The 20221-nt window shown below is 53.7% G+C and overlaps 2 protein-coding genes across 2 annotated transcripts; one reads left to right on the top strand and one right to left on the bottom strand.

The window, feature by feature from the left end:
* Positions 1 to 53: 53 nt before the first annotated feature.
* Positions 54 to 15333, bottom strand: LOC111159701 (parathymosin). Its single transcript, XM_022522262.1, has 6 exons — positions 14854 to 15333; positions 4321 to 4923; positions 1277 to 1348; positions 979 to 1057; positions 775 to 836; positions 54 to 604 (listed from the first exon to the last, which is right to left on the bottom strand). Exons 1-6 carry the CDS (start codon positions 15331 to 15333, stop codon positions 554 to 556), a joined length of 1347 nt encoding a protein of 448 aa, XP_022377970.1. The 3' UTR covers positions 54 to 553.
* On the top strand, positions 14835 to 19721 carry LOC111159789 (myeloid leukemia factor 2). The gene is made up of 9 exons (XM_022522393.1): positions 14835 to 15055; positions 15648 to 15725; positions 15980 to 16106; positions 16368 to 16403; positions 17017 to 17070; positions 17458 to 17586; positions 17755 to 17914; positions 18499 to 18711; positions 19174 to 19721. The coding sequence occupies exons 2-8, from the start codon at positions 15676 to 15678 to the stop codon at positions 18684 to 18686; spliced, it is 744 nt and encodes a 247-aa protein (XP_022378101.1). The 5' UTR covers positions 14835 to 15055; positions 15648 to 15675; the 3' UTR covers positions 18687 to 18711; positions 19174 to 19721.
* Positions 19722 to 20221: the final 500 nt, after the last annotated feature.

Below are 20221 nucleotides of genomic sequence, written 5' to 3'. Positions count from 1 at the left end.
TGCCGTCTGCCACCCCCCTCCCTCTGTCCCCGGAAAGCAGGAGACAGGTTAAAAACAGAAGCGCGACCGTTTCTTTATTAAATTATACAAAAAGGGGAGGGGAGAGGAGGGGGGCAGCTGTGGGGCTCGGCCCCAACCCTGGCCCCACCCCGGCCTGGCGCTGTCTGAGAGAAAGGGATCTGAGGGAGACCCAGGGATCAGGCAGGGTAGGGATGGACAGGACATGAGGCTGGGATGCAGAGGTGAGGAAGGAGAGGCTACCGGAGGAGGAGTGGGGGAAGGGAGGAAGAGAGCAAGGACAGGAAGAAGAGCAATTGGGACCAGCTGGGGAGCTCAGATGGAGCAGGTCAAGAGGTGGAACAATGGCAGAGTGAGGATAGAAGGGGCAGTGTCTGGAGAGGCGGACATGAGAAAGGCTGGGGACAAAGAGGGTGGCAGCTCTGGTGCAGGGTCCAGAGCCAGGAGCCAGGTGGACAGTGGCTGCACTCGTCTGTTCCCACCCCCACCTCCAGGCCCTGAGGGGCCTCCCACCCCCAGCCCATTGGCAGGGGGCTCATGCCGACGCCCCATTTTCTGTCTTCTGCCGCTTGGGATCCGCTTCATCCTGTGGAAGGAGAGTTGGGGTAGCTGCAAAACGGGAGCGAGACCTCCCCCTGTCCCTGCCCTGCTCCAGCCCCACCCCACGCACCACAGGGATCCAGGTCCAAGTCCAAAGGGCTCCCAGCCCCTGCTGCATCCCTGACAGCCCCTCAGGCCCCACAACCCAGCCCAAACCTCCTCTTCAGCAGCTCTCTTCAGCGCGGGCCCTTCGTCGTCATCTTCTTCTTCTTCCTCATCTGAGGAGCCAGAAATGGGTCATTGGGGAAGGGCAGGAAGCTCTGGCACAGACCCCCTGTGGTTGCCCTCAGCCCTGCTTCAGGTCTTCAAACCCACCCTGACTCAGTTCCTTTGAGCCCAGCCTCCCCTGCCCCTCCCCACCTTCTTCTTCCCCTTCATCCTCCTCCTCTCCGTCCTCAGCAGTTTCTTCTTCTTCCTCCTCGGCTCCGTTCTCCTCCTCCTGTGAGGACAGAGAGAGGGGAGAGGGAGCAGCGTCAGGCTGCTGGGTGCCTCCACCACCACCAAGGGCAGGGGCGTCTGGAGGGGCCAAGGGTGGGGCAGGAAGGGTTGGGAGGGGCCAGAGCCAAGGCAGGACCCAGCCGCCCCCAACCCCAGGGAAGTGGAGGGGAGCCCCGAGTCTCTTCCCCCAACCTCTCCGACCCCTCCGACCCCTCAGCACCTCCACCACTTCTTTCTTTCGCTCTTTTCGGCTGGCTTTCTCCTCCACCTTCTCTTTCTTCTCCTTCAGGTCCTGCAAGAGAGAAAGAGGTCACCTTCCTCTCACCACAAATGAGCTGCAGCCGGTCCCTCTCGCCCCGTTCTCCTGCTGCAGTGAGCTTAGAGGACTGGGAGAATGAAGGAGTTGGCTACAGTAGCTTACAGGCAAAACAGAGGTCCCAGGGTCCTCAAGGCCACGAGGGGGCTGGGACCGGACACCTGCCCAAAGACTCAAGGGAGGAGGGAGAGTGATGAAAACAGAGGAATGGATGGCCGAGGTAACTGCTCTTCACTCCCATCAAGTTCTCCAAAATCTCACAGGCTGAAGAGTTCAGCTCAGCAAAGCAAATCCCCTCCATCTGCTGCAGCCCTGATGCCCCACCCCCTCTTGAGGGCCCTCCGCCTTCCTGGCCTGCCCCCTCCCGCTGCCTGCCCTGCTCTGCCTTTTGTCTACCTCTGGGGCCTTTTCCTGAGTACTCTCTCCTGGGCATCCCTCCCAGCTTCCCCCTCAGGCTCCTTGAATGCCTTTGTTTCTCTGTCCATGTGTCCCCCTACTCCTCAGGCTCCTCCGTGGCCAAACACCACGGGAACAGGGAGAGCACCCCCAGCAAGACGCACACCTACTTCAAACCAGTTCGAGTAGTTTCTTCCTCCCTACACCTGGCAGGTGGTGTCGTGTGCTGTGCCCCTGGCGCCGGCACTGGTGTGGTGAAGGGGTAGAAGTGACCATTTCCAGGGGCAATGTCGGTAAAGGAAGATAAAGGAAACGTGGAAGGGAGAGGGTACTGGACATGGTAGATGAAGAGAGACAAGGTCTGTGTCTGGGCTGGGCTGAGATGAGACTGAAGATACCTGTCTGGGATACCCTCCCTCCTTCATCCCCCCAGGAGCCCAGCAGGCGCACATTTAACATCCCATTCTGCTGTGACAGATGGAGATGCTCCTGAGTCCCTTCTCTCTGGATACCACCCAGTGTCTTCCAGTTTAGATTCCAGTCCTCTTTCCCCCCCAACCCTCCCCAACTGCCCATGGCAGGCACTGATCAGCTGTGGGTGTCCCTGTGTGATCTGATCTGGTGTTGGCGTACAACTCTGTGTATCTGATTCCATGTGGATGGAAGTTTTCTGTGTGAGTAGATCACCCTGGAGGGTGTGTCCTTTCTGGACCAGGATCAGGGACAGCAGTAGGGGTTGGTGCAGAACGGCTGACCTGGAGGGACACTCAATTCCCTTCTCCCTCTAAGAGGAAAACAGGACACCAGACCCTCTCACTCCAGCTCGGTTTCTTCCTGCCACTTCCCCGTCCTCATTTCTTTGCCCCATGGTTGACAGGGCATCTCTACCACCTGGTGGGCTTTCCCCAGCATCCTGGGCCTTTCCTGGGCCTGGAGAGCCGGGGGCTGGCTGGTCGGCTTCTCTCCAGGGGCCCCAGCACCAGGTCGGTCTATGCTCCCCTGGCCTGAGTTTCCCATCTGGGCTGCCCAGACAGAGGGAGGGAGGGAGAATTCTAGGAAGGGAGGGAGGGAGACTACTGGAGACCAAAGTCCAAGGGGCCGGGCCCTCTCCTCCCCTGTCCTGTCCTTCTGGTCACTGTCCTTCCATGATCCCTTTTCCAGGAGAGTATGTGACCTAGGTCTTGTGCTAAGCAGCTCTCTGGCCTCATTTACTCAACACAAGCACTCACACTGACACAGGCCGGCACCAATTCACACACGCAGCTACAGAGGAGGGCCCATGAGATCCGGAGACACATGGCCTGGGTCTGGGCATTCTGGCACACACTCCTGAGACACACCAGAGCGCAGGGGAGCCACTCGGCACTCACAAAGCAGCAACATGGCTCCAGCACATCCGCGTCTCCACATGCACACATGTAACTGACACGGGCAGTCCCACACACTCGCTGGATTTCAGACATACAAAGACACCTACTCAGCGGAGTCACATGCCACCGCACAGCCCACCGGAGGGCCCCACGGCACACCTTATCAGCTTTCACACGTAGCCCCTCGCTGCCACTGCCTTTAAACCCACTGGTGGCCCCCTTTCACTTCGGGGGCCTCTAGGAGCCCTCTGTGACCTCCTCAACAACCAACCCCCCCACACCCCATACAAGTCGGGCTCCCAGCCCCCAAACGCTGGCCGAATTAATTTCCCAAAGCGACACTCAGCAGGTTCCCTAGGGAAATTAGAGGAACGCTGGAAGCGAGGCAAGGGCAAAGGGATGGGGCCAGGAAAGGGAGCCGATGTGAACAAGGACGGCTCGAAGCACTGTCTTGCAACGCTGAGCTTCAGCTTTCTCGAAGGCTATTCCCGCCTCCCTTCATGATTTTTAGGAATCCAAGACTCTAAGTCTGTCTGTGTTGGGGAGGGGGGAGAGGCTGGAGGGGGCTATGGAGAGAAAAGAGAGCTGAAGGCCAGTAGGGGGAAGAAATGGATACAGACGGAAGAAAAGGAGAGGAGAAGACAGACAGAGACACTAGCCGTCCGAGGAGAGAAGCAAGAGGCAGTCGGGCCTCGAGGGGAGGGGCCCGAAAGCAGCAGCCTCCCGGGAGAGTCCTGTTTACTCTGAAGGATCTCAAACCGCTTAGCGGAGGAAAGGTGAGGTCAGACTGGAAGGAGAGACGGGGAAAGGGGGCGCGAAGATAGGCAGCGGGGGAGGGGCACGGTAAAGTGAGCCGCGGCGCGCTCCGACGGGAAGCGGACGGGGTAGAGGCGCGCGAGCCGGAGCCGGAGAGGGGTGGGGACGGCGGCTGGGGCCGGGCGACCGCCGAGCGGCGAGGCCGGAGCGGCGGCGTGCAGCGCTCAGGAAGCTAGAGGGCGCTGGCGGGAGCCGCGCGAAGCCGGGTAGGCAGCGCCGGGCAGGGGAGCGGGGGGAGGGCGGAGAGGGGTCCACTGGGACCCGGCGCCGGGGCAGCTTGGGGCCGTCGGGGGCGGCGTGGGGCGCAAGACCGCGCGGAGCCCGGGGGTCGCGCGGGGTCCGGGCCGCCGCCGTCCCCGCCCGTACCTTGGCGCTCAACTCGGCCGCTGCCTCCACGCTCTTCTCCGACATGGTGCCGGGGCCGGGGCTGGCGGGGAGCCGGGGTCCCGGGGCCGGGACGGAGGGGCCCTGGACGGCGGAGGGTGGCCGCGGCCGGAACCTGGCGCGGTGACGGCGGCGGCGGCGACAGCGGCAGCGGCGGCCGCTCAGCAAGCTGGGTCTCTGGAAGAGGCGGCAGAGGCGCGCGGGGTGGGGCGGGGGTGGGTCTGGAACGGAGACCCGCAGGGCTGCGGCCGTCCGGAGGGCGGGCGGAAGGGCGGTGCGGGCGGTGGCCGGCGCGCTCCGGCCGCGGTCGCTAGGTCCTCGGCTCGCCGCCCCCGCACCAGCAGAGCTGCCGCCGACCAGCCGCTGCCGCCCCCGGCCAGGGAACCCGCTTATAAAGGCGGCGCTGCCCGACGGGAGGGGCTTCCCAGGGGTGGGGCTGGCGGGAGCGGGGAGGAGAAGAGAGGGGAGGGGGATGAAAGCCGAGGTTGGCGAGGTGGGGATAGGAGGATGAAAGCGAGGGGAGGGAGCGCGCGAGAGGCGGGAGGGAGGACAGGACCAGAAGGGGGAAATGGAGAGACTGACGGTCTCGGAGAAAGGAGTGGGGCGAGGAGGTGGGAAGGGGTGGGGTTCCTGCGGGGAGGGACCTCTCCGAATCCCTACCTACTGCCTGCGAATGTGGAGTCTGTCTTTTGGGGGCGGACTGGAGGGATGGCCAGAATCCTTCTGACCCTCCCCCTCACCTCCCAAGAAACCCTGAGATTTTGCCAAGGGTTGGGGTGGGAGAAGCAGATGGAAAGGCCGGGCAGGTATTTGAGAAACCAAAAGCTTAAAGAAGAGGAAGAGGGTGGCGGAGCTACTTCCACATCACGCTGGCTTTCCCCTCTCGTCTTGCATCTCCTTTCTCTGGGTGGCCTTAAGAGGGGATGGGAGGGCCAAAAGGGCAGTCCACGGTCTGTCCCGGCTGGAGGCTGACTTTTGTGAACCCTACTGGGTTCCGCCCTTCCTGGATCTTTCTGGAGATCTAGAGGAGTCAGTGGCCCTCCAGGCTCCTTCCTTCTCTTCCATGTTGGACCTCTCCGATTCAACCCATCTCATCTCACTTGTCTTTGCCTGGTCTTTTTCTCTTCATCCCAGCTCATTCACCTTGACCCAGACCCCTCCCTCACAACCATTTATCCCTCACATCTCTCATACTTGTGTAGCCTTTTCCCTGCTTCTCATTCCCCTCTTCCTCCCTTCCATCTCTGATCTCCCTTTCCCCCTGTCCGGGACCACACTGTTCCTGTCTCATCTGAGTCTATCACCTGGCCCTGTACCCTTGGTGATTCCCCCAACTTCTCTCTTCAGGTCCTGATTGGTTTACATTTTCAATTTGCTTTTCTTTTTCCTCTGCTGCCATCTTCCCCAGCCTTTCTGGATTGTATTTGCCTCCTTTGCAAGGCGTTCTGGCCTGGAGTTCCAGCCCCACCCCGTTCCACTCATCCTCAGTTCCTGGCCCGCAGTCTTGGTATCTTTGGATCATTTTGAGAAGCTTGGGGGGTTTCAGGAGCTGGATGTATTAACGGTCAGGAAGGTGGATGGAGTGGAAGGCTAGGGTTTGGAAAAAGATATCCTTGGTGTGTGCACACTTCTGTATTTGTCTATCATTATCATTGTCTTTTCATTTTCTTAATAAGAAAGACACTGATCAATCATCATCATTTGGTATCTGAGTGCTTAAATATACCATCTTTTGGTCCTACAGTGTACACACCTCCCAATTTCTCTTTCTCACTCTTCCCATCAGTTTCTCAGTCTCCATCTCCTCAAAAATCTTGGAGCCCCACCCAGGTTTTTCCTTGCAGGACTCGGATCATCTTTCTGTGAGACCGTCCCATCTCTATCTCAGTCTGTTTCTCTGACTCACTCACTGATGTCTTTGGCGATCTCTGACCCTCTCCATCTCTGTACTCTCCTGCTTCATTTCTCTCCCTCTCCCCTCTCCTTTACCCCCCACCCAGTCTCCCTGTCTCGCTCCCTCCGGGCACTCTCTTTCCTCTCCCTCCCACCCTCCTTTCCTCTTCCCCTTCTCCACCTCCGAGCCCCGCCTGCCGTCTCGGACACCCTGCTGGGCTCTTACCCTGTTGCCCTGGTAACCGCCCCCCACTCCGGTCACCTCCAATCCCCTCCCCCCCTCCAATCACCGCCACCAACAACCTCCATCCACCTTCCTCCTATTTTCCCTGAGAACCAATAGAAACCCTGTTGCCAGGTGGAATGCTCATTTGAATCAGCCAATCCAGGAGTCTAACTGCTCGCCCTGCCTTATATGGGGATTTGAGGAGGGCCACTCCCCCCCCACTCCAGCCCCACAGGGGACCAGCCCCTCCACTGTCCTTTCTCCCCGCCCTGGAGAGAGCCTGGGACCCTCCCTGTCACCCTCGAATAGGGGCCTGGCCTCCCATTTCTCTAACTGGAACCACCGGGGTTAGTGTGGGGAGTGGGCCGGACTGTGGGCTGGGCCTCTGGGCTGGGGGTGGGAATGAGGTGTGATTAGGAAAGGGAGGCGGAGGGAGCCGGGAATTTTGCCCAGGGAGGGGTGTCTGGGAGTGGAGGCAGCTGCAGTGGAAAATTCCAGGGAGATGGAGAGGCAGAGAATGGGAATCCTGCCCCAAGGCCCAAGGGAGTGCCTTGAGAATCTAAGAGTTTGGACACTAGGGTCCCCAGGGACCACAGGAAAAAGATCCAGGAAGCAGAAAGCCTAGATCTAATTCCCTTCCTGCAGGGGAGAAGCATCTCTTATCCTTTCCTGTCTGGTTGGACAGCAGACCCGGCCTCCTGACGTCTTGGCTTCATGAGAAAGAAGCTAGAAGTGGAACTTGGGATGAATCTGGAGCAAGTGGGATGCTGAAAGCCTAACCCCATAGTTCTTAGGGGTAGTTTCTGAGCCTCTGGGGCCCGTGGTGTTAAATGGTGCCAGCTAGTGTTTGCTCCTTCCAGAGAACTACGTCTGAGGCCTTGTAGAGGCTTGCCTATTCCTAGAGTTCCACTACTCCTCAGTCCAACTGAGAATTTCTCCCACTAGCTGAATGGGGAAACCCGCTTCTTACACATTTTCTGGAGGTGGGAAAAAGGAAGCCAGGTGAGAACAAGGGAGGCATGAGCCCTCTGGAAACCATGGCTGCTGGCCTGACATCCTAGAGATTTACGTCGTTACTGTGTGAAAGGTGTTCAGTTCAAACTCTTGCCATCTGATTCTTAATTCTTGCTTGTCTCCAGCTTCCTGACTTTTTTCAGCTTGCCTGTTTCTCTAATAAGTTAAGTGCTAAGGAAGGCCTGGTGATCCTTGGGGTCATTAGACAACAGAAACCTGAAAGTTGAACCTCCCCACTCCTCACTGTACTTTTTTATCCCCATTCCAGTTGCAGTATAACTCATTTTCTTTTCCTTACTTTTCCTTTTTTTTTTTTTTTTCTTTTCTTTTCTTTTTTTAATGGTTTCAAAACTCAAGTCAGTGGAGAGTTGAGAGGGACTCCTAGAGAGAGACCTAAACCAGCCTAGGTTTGATCATGTTTGTTGCCTGCAGGAATGCTCCTTAAGAAAGCCTCTTCACGGGGCACCTGGGTGGCTCAGTGGGTTTAAGCCTCTGCCTTCGGCTCGGGTCATGATCTCAGAGCCCTGGGATCAAGCCCCACATAGACCCCCACATCGGGCTCTCTGCTCGGCAGGGAGCCTGCTTCCTTCTCTCTCTCTCTGCCTGCCTCTCTGCCTACTTGTGATCTCTCTCTCTGTCAAATAAATAAATAAAATCTTAAAAACAAACAAATCAAACCAAACTTGGGGGTTCCTCCTTGGTGTCAGACACTGTGCTCTGTGATGGAGACACAAAGCTGGAAAAGAGATGGTCCCTCCCCTCAAGGAATAGATATGGAGAGCTCAAAGTACAGCCAGAATAGGGACATGCAGGGGCTCCTGGGTGGCTCAGTTGGTTAAGCCTCTGACTTCAGCTCTGGTCATGATATCTGGGTCAGGGGATGGGGACCACATTGGGCTCCCTGCTCAGCAGGGAATCTGCTTCTCCCTCTCCCTCTGCCACTCCCCCTGCTTGTGAGCTCTCTCGCTCTCTCTCTCTCAAATAAATAAAATCTTTTTTAAAAATTAAAAAAAAGTCCTTTGGAAAGGGACACACATCCAGCATTCTTTCCACTAAGCAGATAGAACACTGTCTCCATGGGTACGCTTTTCTAGAATGTCTCCTGGATCTCTCCTGATTTTACAAATCCTTACCCATTGTTCCCAACTCAGAATAGGCTCCCTTCGTTCCTCCACCCTGTTCCTCCTACCGATTGTCTCCTCCTGTGCAAAATACCTAGCGTGATGCTAGGTACCAAAGAGGAAGAGCTCAATAAATCATTGACTTCCTAGCCCTGACACACCATTTTGTCCTCATTCTCAGAGCCCTCTCAACCTTCTTTCTTTGAGTAGGCTTCTCTCTGACTTGGAATCTTCTAACTACTGATGTCCTGGCGGCCGCTGTCTTTTATGCCATCATCCTCACAACCAAAAGTTGTGTGGCTTTCCTACTTCCCCATGAATGTTCTCTCCAGCTAGAAGAATTGGTTTTACCATCCTACGTCTCCTCCAGATATTCTGATCGGCTTTGTAATTCTCCCTGCCCTCTTGCTGACCTCCTTCACTTTTAGACCAAGCATAGTTGCCACTGCCCAACCCTCTACTGCCCTCCTTTCTGTTTCTCCTCCTTGCCTACGCTTTTCAGAAAGCCTTCACAGGCCTTCAGAAAAGTCCGGAAGGAAGATACATTTATAGATAGTTTCTGGGTCTGCCCAATAATTTTTTTTTTTTTAAGAAATACATTTACTTTTTTTTTTTTTAAGATTTTTTTATTTATTTGACAGAGAGATCGCAAGTAGGCAGAGAGAGAAGGGGAAGCAGGCTCCCCGCTGACCAGAGAGCCTGATGTGGGGCTTGATCCCAGGACCCTGAGATCATGACCTGAGTGGAAGGCAGAGGCTTAACCCACTGAGCCACCCAGGTGCCCCTGCCGAATAAAATTTACTGTGATCATGGAAGTGTTCTATATCTGCACTTTCCAATACAGTGGTCACTAGCCACATGTGGTTATGAACCCTTGAAATGTGGCTCCTGCAGATAAGGAACTGCATTTCTTAAGGTTATTTAATTTTAATTACATTTAAATAGCCACCTATGGCTAGTGGCCGCCATATTGGACAGCACTACTTTATACCTCAGCGGTAAACTGTCTCTTGTTTATCCACCTTCATGCCCTTCTCCATCCCCAGTGTTCCATAGGTAGAATGGCGAGAGCAACTCTGGCTGCCATGCTGAAGGTCATCTGGGCTGTTGTCATACACTTTACCGTCGGTGCAAGTCTATTCAGGGTTCCCACACTTTTACAGGTTAAACAGACGATGTGCCTGAGGTAGAGGACAGAGAGTAGAAATGACAAGTCTAGAAAAGTCTACGGGAAATGTTATGGAAGTGACAGCTAGAGACTCCTTTTGCCCACAGGGTATAAGACGGGAGGGAGGACCCAGGAACCAGGAGGAGGCAATGACAGCGGTGCCTGAACCCTCCCAGGTGACTGGTCTCAGAGGTCTTGTTCTTACTCTTCACAGTCTCCCTTCTGGTCATCAATCCCTCAGTCCTCTGGAGCTCCTCAAACCCTGCATGATCCCACTGAGATTCTCTTGCTTTCTAGTTCAGTTAAAGGTACTGTCCTCCACCCATTCATTCCTGCCAGGGGGTCATCCAAGACCACCTTTTCTTTCCCTCCCCAGCTCCTCCACTTTCTAAAGATTCCTGGAGTGCCTCCCCTTCTGTCCAAACTCAGTCCTGTCTCTGCTCCAGGGGTCAAGATCATGTGCTGACTTCCTCCATTAGGGTTTTTGACCATACTTTAAGAATTTGTGTATCTTCAGCACTCACCTCCCTACCTGGCATACAGCAGAAGCTCAAAAATGTTTCCTGAAATGCATAAACTGACTTTCTACCTAAAATACAAATCAACTGAAGAATAAATAAAATAAAATACAAACCAACTATTGCCATTTCCCTATATAAAACCTTTTGATATCTTCCCTAGGCCTATAGGATGAAGTCCAGAAGAAAATAGGGCCCTTTGAGGACTGGTCCCTTTAAACCTAACCTATGTACCCTTCTCTCTCAGCACTGTTCCCTCAAAAGTTTTGCTTCATCAGTTCTTCTACTCCTTCCAATTCTTCCCGAATGGAGCATACCTCTGTGCCTTTGCACTGATCACATTTCCTGCTTGGAATGGTCTCCTGGCTTCCTTACCCCTGTCCCCAGGTCACACTCCCTCTTCTGAATGGCTTTTGCCCTCTTAATATACATCTTTCTACCGCAGCCTTCATCACAGGATTATAATCAATTCCATGTTGCCCCCCTCACTAAGCTGTGAAATTGCCAGGGCAGAGACCACATCTTCCTTGCCTTATTATCTCCAGCCCCTAGCACCACATCTGGCACAGAGTAAAAGCTCAGTAGATCTTGATAAAAACTGTCATACATGTAGCTCAAACTTCAGCCCTTAATGTCCATGTTAATCACAAGGTGTTCTGCCTCCTTCTGGATATCTTCTTGAAAAGATCAGACAATAGGAAGTTCTTAAGACTGAAAATTTCAAATTCGGGGCCTCTGGGTAGCTCAGTTGTTAAGCGTCTGCCTTTGGATCGGGGCATGGTCCTAGGGTCCTGGTATCGAGCCCCACATGGGGCTCCCTGCCCAGTGGGAAGCCTGCTTCTTCCTCTCCCTCTGCCCTCTGCTTGTGTTCCTGCTCTTGCTGTCTCTCTCCCTGTCAAATAAATAAATAAATAATTTTAAAAAACAAAACCCTTCAAATTCTAAGCTGACCGTTCACATTAGCATATCCACTCAAGATGGTCTAACAACTAATATCTTGTGGTCAAACTGCCTATGGAATTCGCTTATTTCTACATCTCAGCCTACTTGGGCTAGTCAGCTGCTGAAGGTAAGACCGTCTGGGTTAGTTACCCTGTGTATCCACGTGGTCAGGATCTTACAGCTAGACACAATTTCAGTATATTCTTAAACCAATATTGTCTATTCTCAGTCAGTGCAGCAAGCAGGATGGTCATTTCTTTCTCATTCAGGTGCCCAGGTCAAAAAAATCTGGGAGTCATTCTTGACTCTTCTCCATCATACCACATCCATCCATCAGCCAATTCTGTTGGCCCCATCTTCAAAATCTATCTAGAATCTGACCACTCCTCTTCCTCCGCTGTTTTGAATCTACTCTTAAGACATCACAGGGTCTCACCTGGATTATGGCAACAGCATGCTAATGGTCTTTCTGTTTCTGCTGTTGTCCCCCCAATAGTCTGTTCTCCATACAAGAGCCAGAGGGATTCTTCTATAGGTCTTACAGAGTCCCACATGATACAGCTTCTTCTTTCTCTGTGACCTTGTCTCTTACTACTGCTCTTCCTTTCATTCACATCAGTCTAGGCACACTGGCTTCTGTGTTGAATATACTAAGCATACTTCTGCCTCAGGGCCTTTGCACTTACTGTTTCCTCTGCCCAGAATGCTCTCACCTCAGCTTTCCTGAGCTTGTTAGGTCCCTGCTTCAATGTCAATTGATCATTTAGGACTTCCTAGTTACCCTAAAAAGCAACCACCATTTCCCAAATACTTGCTTATTCATCTGTCCCCCTTCTCCCGTGCTTTATTTTTGTCTGTGTCACTACTGTATTTCCAGAGCCAGGAATTTTACCTGACACACGATGGCATTCAATATTTGTTGAATGGATATGGAGATGAAAACAAACTGAAAAGTTTATTTAAAAAAAAATGCTCGAATCACTTTTTAATCTTACTCTGACCTGATGTCCACAGTACAACTCTATCTATGGCAACTTAGCACTAATTTTCAGGCTTTTTCTCTTTTCCCCAAGACATAATGCTATATGCTACACATACACACACACACACACACACACACACACACACACTCAGTCACACCCATTCACTTTGGCTCTTCAGGCAGGAAATCCAGTCTTCCCTAACTCACACATCATTGTCCCAGCCCCACTCTGTTCCAATATCCTACTGTCCTGGGATTGCCCCAAATGTATGACCTTCATCTAAAGAGGGTCCTTTTCCTGGCCCAGCTCTGCTCTCAAAGGACTTTCTGACTGTGGCTCCATCAGACAGAGCAGCAAGTATAAGTATAAGAACCACATTGTTTCTCTTCCTTCCCCAAATGCTATCCTACTTGTGCTAAACCTCACTCCTGGCAGGGCCCACTGTCCCTCCTACATCTTATCATATAAAGGACACTCCAGTGACAGAGAAATTTCTGTTCTTCAGAGTTCACTGGACAGAGAAGGAAGGAAGGGAAGGGAAGGGAAGAGAAGGGAGGAAGGGAGGAAGGAAGGGTGGAAGGGGGGGGAAGGAAAGAAGGAAGGAAGGAGGGAAAAGGGAGGAAAGGAATGGAAGGGAGGGACAGGGAAGGGAAGGGAGAAGGGAGACAGACACAAACTCTGGTTGTGGGGGACAAAAAAGGTACTTATAAAATTACATTCCTTCCATTTTTGGAGTAGATAGTTGCCTATGTGGCATGTCTCTGGGGACTCTGGAAATGAGCTCTTCCAGGTCCTTCTTCATCCCCACCTATTCAAGAATTTCTTTTTAATCTCAGACAAAGTCCAGGTTTGGAGCTTTCTTGCATAGTTAGAAGCTAAATTATAATTTGTAAATACTCCTAGGAGAGGTAATACACTGATTTAAACTCAGGCAAAGGTAAATATGACCGATACCTGATTATTAAGTTTTATAAGGAAGAGGAGAAAGGTTTCTAGGCATCTAAAGGCAGTAGGTAGACAGTACCAGGTAATGGAAAAAGAAAAAAGGAGGAGGCCGGAAGTTAAGTTCTATCTCCTATCCAATTCTGTGAAGGCTGGACATAATGGAATGAGAAGGGAAAAGCTGAAAGGTGAGGGACCACACTAGTTAAGTCTGGGCCACAGAACTCTGAGAGAATACCTGGTCACGTGTCATACTGCCTTTGAGGCAAGAGGAAAAGGGGCAGTTGCAGGGTGGGATGTCCAGAGATAGAGGATCTGGAGAATAAATTGAAAAGATTTTACTAAGTCTCTTTCCCAGAAATATCATGAAAAGCAAATTTGCTTTTATTCTGTCTTTATCTTTGTTTGGTTTTGCCAGTCTGACAGCTTCTAAATTATCTTTCCCCCTCTGTCTCCACTATTGTTTTTCCCTCTTTAATAATGATCAAGTCCAAAGAAACCTGAGAAGCCCTGCTCCCAGTATCTTTTCCTGAGTCACCAGGGACCCCCTCCTTCTTCACTCCTAGGGAAGTATTGGGAACAAGTCTTTGGCATTGTCAGGCTCCACATAGCACTAATATGGCTAGCAGCCAGAGTAAAGAATCAGGGAGAGCTAGAGTTTGGATGAGTCTGGTTTAAAGTCCATCGTAGACAGTCCAAATTCCCCTGACACCCTGGGGGAGGGCCCTTCTCTCCAGTTGGGCCAGATTTTATGCAAGACATTTAGTATGTCAAAGTTTCAATCTTTGGCCTTGGAGTCGGGTCTTCTGGGTCTGATTTTAGCTCCGCCCCGGGTGATCCTGGTTAATGGACCTCTCCCCCCTTCTCCCAAACTTTAGACCCTTGACCTACCCACCTGACTAGAGGCAAGAAAGATCGGTGCGGGACTGGGAGCTCTTAAGGACACAGCAGTTAGAGAAAAGAAAGGGGAGAGACTGGCACTAAACTAAACGATTTCAGAACGACAACCTTTGCCCAGACGACCCTTCCTTCACACAGGCTAAGTGAAGGGTCCAGGAACCTCGCGAACGCCGGTCCCGCAGACCTGAAGTTCCAGCCTGGCCGAAGAGCGCCACCTGGCGGCCTGCCCTCCCAACCTGGATTCTCTTTGGCCCCTCCGGAGTTCTCGAAGGCAGAGCTAGACAGGGACAGAACTGTCACCTCCCCCTCTACGTCATTCCGAGGACCCCGCCCCTGCTTGGAACGCGCCTCCTCCCGATGGGACTGGCCCTTAGCACCTCCCCCGCAGAACGGCCGCCCTTCCTCCCTCTCGGGCTGCAAGCCGCTCGGGTAGAAAATCTGCTTAATGTTCCCCCCAGGATCCGCCCCACCTCGTCGCCCACAGGGAGCCCGCCCCTCCCCTCATGGGAATCTGCCCCCCGTCCTCTTCCTTCCCCTAATGGAATGTGCCGCACCGCCCTCCCTCACCCCGTCCCTGCCGAGGATGGTGCGCCCCTGCTCTTTCCCCGCACCCTCACAGGGAGCCCCTTCCTGTCCAGAGCCCAAATCCCAGTTGGTGATGAGGCCTCCCCTCCCCTAGTCCCGGGAGAACCCCGCAGAACCACACTCCACCGCCCCGGGAGCTGGCCCCAGCCCTCGCCCCTCGTCCGCCAGTGGGCGGAGCTCTGCGGGCCCTGCCCCGGGGCGGGCGGTCCCATCGTGACGTCACTTCCGTCCGGGCCTGGCCGCGGTTCGGGCTCCGTGGGCCGAGGGGGGGGCTACGGAGGTGGCAGCCGTGGGAGGAGGCGGCGCGGGAGGCCGAGAAGAGCAAGCCCGGACCAATCCCGCGTCTCGGGCCGCAACCCCCGATCTTGCAGCGCACCGAGAGGCTAGACGGGCCGGATGGGCCGCTGAGCCCGAATCGGGGACCGGTGAGGCTCGAGCAGAGCGGGCGGCCGGGGCCGGGGCGGGAGCGGGCCCGCGGGGCTGCGGGGTCTGGGAACCTGCGATGCGGGGAGGGGAGAAGGCCAGGCCCGCCGCTTCTGCTCGCCCGGCGGGGAGGCGGGGACCGGGGGATCGGCGGACTGGGGCGATGGGGATAGTGAGGCCAGCCCCGGGGGAGGCCAGGCGGGCGGCCGGGGAAGAAGGGGGCGAAGGCGAGGTGGCTGGGGTCATTGCTGGAGCGAGGGCCAGCCCTCGGGATTCGCATCCGGAACCGTGGCGTTGGGGGAGGGGGGGGGGGCATGCTTCTGGCCAGGGCTTTGGGGAGAGGATGGCTGTGAGCGGGGGGAGGCAGAAAACTGCGAGGCTTGGAAAAATTTTCCACGGCCCTCCTTGAGAGGTTTGAAGAGCTCTTCTCTCCCTTGAGGGTGGTGTCGAACACCACCTGGAGAGGGTCTCACTGGAGTTTGCGCGGCTCGCTTACAGCATTTGGAAGGGACAGTATTCTGAGAGTCTCTACACGGAGCCGGCTGTGCAAAAGCCCTGCTCCATCCGCGTAGCTGAGCCTCTGCATCTTTACAGTGTGGAGCCCCCTGGAGCTAAAGTCAGGATGTTCCGCTTCATGAGGGACGTGGAGCCCGAGGATCCCATGTTCCTGATGTGAGTATTCCCTCCCCCTCCTGTTCTAGAGCACTCATCCTACTCCACTTCAGGGCTCTAAGTAGTTCAGACAGACATCTGGGTTCCCATGGCTGGCATTGGCTGGAACCAGCTGGATACTCGACTCCAGCACAGACTCAGAGAGGAAACAGGCATCTGTGCCACTGTTTCCCTAGAACTTTTCTGTTTTGTGGGGGAGGAAGGTGTTGACTGTTTGGCCCCTCCGCCATCCGCACGGTATACTCACTCCACAGGGACCCCTTTGCTATTCACCGTCAGCATATGAACCGAATGTTGTCAGGTGGCTTTGGATATAGCCCCTTCCTCAGCATCACAGATGGCAACATGCCTGGGACCAGACCTGCCAGCCGTAGGATGCAGGTAATGGTGCTGTGACATGCCTGAGATCCAAGGAAATGCTGGGGGTCCTGAATTAATAAGGTCCTGAATTTTTCTTGCACTTCAGCCAACTTAGCAAGTGCAGTGATCTTTTTTAGGAGTGGGGGAGGGGGTCTGGCAAAAGGGCTTCGTGAACCCATTTTGAGAGGAGGATGAAAAAAAACTGAGGCCATGGGCTCCGTTTGGGATTGTAGGGAGAGAGGAGGACGTGGTCTCTAATTTGTTCTTTATCTTTTCCTGTAGACTGGGGCTGTCTCCCCCTTTGGGATGCTGGGAATGGTGAGTCCTGATGTCCTCGTGTCCTTCCATTCTCAGACATGCTATATACCCTTAGATGTTATTTCCAAATGTGGCTCCCTGGAATCTTTTTAGAGTGTTTGCAAAGCTCTGGGCCTGTTGTGTGCTAGGAGTCCTGTGGGTTAAAGATGCTAACTTATTGATCCCTGCATTCTAGGAGCCATCCCTGTTAGGAGAATGTAATTGCCTTGCAAAGTTTGTCTTTCTGAGGATGGAGATGCAGGTGAAGGGCCAACAAAGATGGCTTTTGTTGTTGTTGTCTTTAGTTTTATGGCCAATCCTTTTATAGGTTGGAGTCCATTTACTTGGGTGTGCTTCCTAAAGATAGGAGGAAGTAGGACAGTCGGGAGAAAGAAAATTGGATCAGAGCAGCCGTAGAGACTGAAGAGGAAGCCAGCCGTAATACAGGAAGGGAAACACAAAGAGAACATTCTATATTCTGGTCATGCTAATGAAGAGACAGAGCAGTTGCTCCTTGTGGAGGAAGAAGAGACAGGGAAAGTGTAGCTGTGTGTCTGTCTAGCGGGTACCTAAAGGAGACCATCTGAGCACTGGTTATGCTTTCCTGACTCTGTTTTCCATCTCTTTGCTGCAGTCGGGTGGCTTCATGGACATGTTTGGGATGATGAACGACATGATTGGGAACATGGTGAGGCTCTGGCCCCATATGTTTTTGCAGTCTTGTTCTCAGTAATGACCCTTGAGTCCTCGGAGGCAGGGGCAGGGAAAAGTATGGTGACAGGCTCAAGCTGGCTGAAGTCACTGAACCCAGAGGCCACTGGATTCCCTTACGTGCCCTCACACCTGAGTAGGAAGCAGCAACAGCAGTCTTTTAAGTGTGCAATTAGGGCTCCGTGTCTTCAGGTCCCTCTTGTTTATTGTTGGACTCCGAAGAATCTGGGGGGTGCTGATGAGCCCTGAGGTTTTCTCAGTTCCCACGTGTCATGAGAAAGTGGGGGACAAGAACAGGCAGCTGAAGTGTGGGATCCCTTCCTCAGAGGGACCATTCAGTCCTGTAGTACCTTTTCCTCCTCAGGAACACATGACAGCTGGAGGCAATTGCCAGACCTTTTCATCCTCCACTGTCATCTCCTACTCCAATACGGGGGATGGGGCCCCGAAGGTCTACCAGGAGACATCAGAGATGCGCTCGGCTCCAGGCGGGGTGAGTTGGAGGGCTTCTCCTTTCCCAGAGCGGGCAGAACGGAATGACACACAGAAAGCCTGGCTTCCTTTTTCAGGATTGCGTTGTGGGTGGTTTTTCTATCCTGGCTTGGTGTAGCCAGGGCTTTGGAAGGGGTGGCTCAGTGTGCCATGTTCTGCCTCATCCCAGATCCGGGAGACTCGGAGGACTGTACGGGACTCAGACAGTGGGCTAGAGCAGATGTCCATTGGGCACCACATCCGAGACCGGGCTCACATCCTCCAGCGCTCCCGAAACCACCGCACAGGGGACCAGGAGGAGCGGCAGGATTATATCAACCTGGATGAGAGTGAGTCTTCCTCCCTGCTGCATCACCCTTCTGATTCCTGGCCCAGTAGCCCCTGGTCTGGTTCCTAGGAGCTAGAAGATACAAACTTTCTCTCTCTACCTCTGTAGATATTTCTTGGCAAAGTTAGTGGTGGGCCCCTGGTCTTACCTCACTTGAGCCTTGTTGTCAGGTGCTGGCATTGTCCTCAGGAGGAGGGGCCATCTGTCAGGATCAGTCCCCCCCCTTTTTTTTTTCAAGTCAACAGATATTTATTAAATACTTACTGTGTGCTTGGGACGATGCTCCTTAGCTTAATAACTGTGCCTTTCCTAATTTCTTTCTTCAGTAGTCATACCTCTGGGCTGCTGGTGGCTTCCATATTGGAATCACTGTTGGCTCTTAGCTAGTGGAACCATATTGTTAGCTAGTGGAACCAGATACTAAGAAAAGAAATTGCTGCTCTTCCTCAACACATCCCCACGCATAATACTTTCCAGGCTTTGCCCTGTTTCTTCATCTTAGAAGGCTGGGGCTCACTCTTGTATCTGCTTCCAGAAGCCAGCCTATATACTTAAGTGGTCACGTCTGTTCTCTGTGCTCTTCAGGTGAGGCCGCAGCGTTTGATGATGAATGGCGGAGGGAGACGTCCCGGTTCCGGCAGCAGCGCCCTCTGGAATTCCGGCGGCATGAGGCTTCAGGGGGTGGGGGACGAAGGGCTGAGGGGCCTCCCCGCCTGGCTATACAGGGACCTGACGACTCCCCCTCCCGACAGTCCCGCCGCTATGACTGGTGAGGGCCCTAGGCCCTCAGCCTCTCTTGTAAGTACTGAGGGGGAGGAGTAGGTGAGGTGTGGAGCACGGAGGGGGGTTGAGGAGTGGACCTGTGCCCAGGCCTCTGCCATGAGGAGGCAGCAGTCCATGTGCCCAGCAGATGCTGCCTTTTGGTGGTATAAGTTTTCTTTGGTTTGGAAAGAGAAGAATGCTGTCCCTGGAAGAGGGGATTTTTTTTTTTTTTTTAATATTTTATTTATTTATTTGACAGAGATCACAAGTAGGCAGAGAGGCAGAGAGAGAGAGAGAGAGAGAGAAGCAGGCTCCCTGCTGAGCAGAGAGCCCGATGCGGGACTCGATCCCAGGACCCTGAGATCATGACCTGAGCCGAAGGCAGCGGCTTAACCCACTGAGCCACCCAGGCGCCCCTGGAAGAGGGGATTAAACGCAACTCCCCACTTTTATATTTGTCTTTCTTTTGATCTGTACTCTTCTCTCTTCCCCTTCCAGGTACAGGCTGAGAGGCTGAGAAATCGTCCCCTGGAATAACATTTTCCTCTCCAACTCCCACTCCCAATTTAATATTAAATTAACAGGCAAGCTGGCCCCCACCTCTCCCTGGGGGTCTCAGGGAGAACCTTTTACTGCCCCCTTTACCTACTTTTTCCTTCTTTAATCCCCTACCATGATGACTCCGCTTCTCCTCTATCTGCTAACTTGATTTTTCATTTTGCTGCTCCATCTTTGAACCTCCTCACCTTCCCCATTCTACCCTTGTCATGCATTGAAGGGGCTTTTGGGTGAGCTCTGGGTTTAGGGGCTTCCTCCATCCCTCAGCTACCCTGGGTCTTTTGCCACCTCCTCCTCAGATCCCCCCTGCAGGGGCCACAACCCGCATTCGGGGCTGTGTGTGGAGGGAGAGGACTGGCTCCCAACCCTTCCTCCCTTCTCACCCCCTGCACATCACAGAAATCTTCCCTACACCTTTCTCTACCTTTATTTTTTGATTTGTGCAACTTGGAACTAGGTGTTTATGGAATAAAGGAGAATGGAAAAAAAAAAAAAAAGACCAAGTAGAATTCTGGCTTTACTTTTTATCTTGTCCCGGTTCAGTTTCAACCCTCCTGTCTCCCAGTTCCCTTCTTGCCTTCCCTCTGTCTCCACATGTGGCCTTCTTGAGTTCAAGCCCAGTACCTCAGTGGTAATGACCGTGGGCCTGGCAGAGCCTGGCAGATAGGAACCAGCTATGGAAGTCAGCTGGCCTAGGACGGGTGGGTGAAGACACTAGCAGTGGCCTTGCTGGCTGTCTCCCTTGCATTTGCTGTCTCTTCACATGTCCAGGGGAGCATAGGGCCAGTCTCTTAGGTGCCTGAGGGTTTTGCTGCCTCTTGACTCTCAGGCTGAGTTTGGCCCCTGGGCTGTGGGTGGGAACGCTTGTCATAAGGAGCAGGAAGGCACAGGCCTTTAGTGGGGAGGCATCTAGGAGTCAGCAATGTTCTCCCACTCTCAGTTGTTGAGAATTTGAGCCCAGGGAGGGAGACCAGAGAAGAAAACTAAT

This window comes from Enhydra lutris, unplaced genomic scaffold, assembly GCF_002288905.1.
Source record: "Enhydra lutris kenyoni isolate GAN:26980312 unplaced genomic scaffold, ASM228890v2 scaffoldscaffold69, whole genome shotgun sequence".
NCBI lineage: Eukaryota > Metazoa > Chordata > Mammalia > Carnivora > Mustelidae > Enhydra > Enhydra lutris.
The sequence above is the reverse complement of the archived record's forward strand: the minus strand, read 5'-3'. Positions and strand labels throughout refer to the sequence as shown.

Coding starts and splice junctions, on each gene's coding strand:
- LOC111159789 (XM_022522393.1), top strand. CDS start 15,676: ATGTTCCGCTTCATGAGGGACGTGGAGCCCGAGGATCCCATGTTCCTG. Junction 17,587..17,754: donor TGCGCTCGGCTCCAGGCGGG/GTGAGTTGGAGG, acceptor GCCTCATCCCAG/ATCCGGGAGACTCGGAGGAC. Junction 17,915..18,498: donor TTATATCAACCTGGATGAGA/GTGAGTCTTCCT, acceptor TGTGCTCTTCAG/GTGAGGCCGCAGCGTTTGAT.
- LOC111159701 (XM_022522262.1), bottom strand. CDS start 15,333: ATGCGAATCCCGAGGGCTGGCCCTCGCTCCAGCAATGACCCCAGCCAC. Junction 1,058..1,276: donor GAAAGAAAGAAGTGGTGGAG/GTGCTGAGGGGT, acceptor CTGTCCTCACAG/GAGGAGGAGAACGGAGCCGA. Junction 837..978: donor GGATGAAGGGGAAGAAGAAG/GTGGGGAGGGGC, acceptor CTGGCTCCTCAG/ATGAGGAAGAAGAAGAAGAT.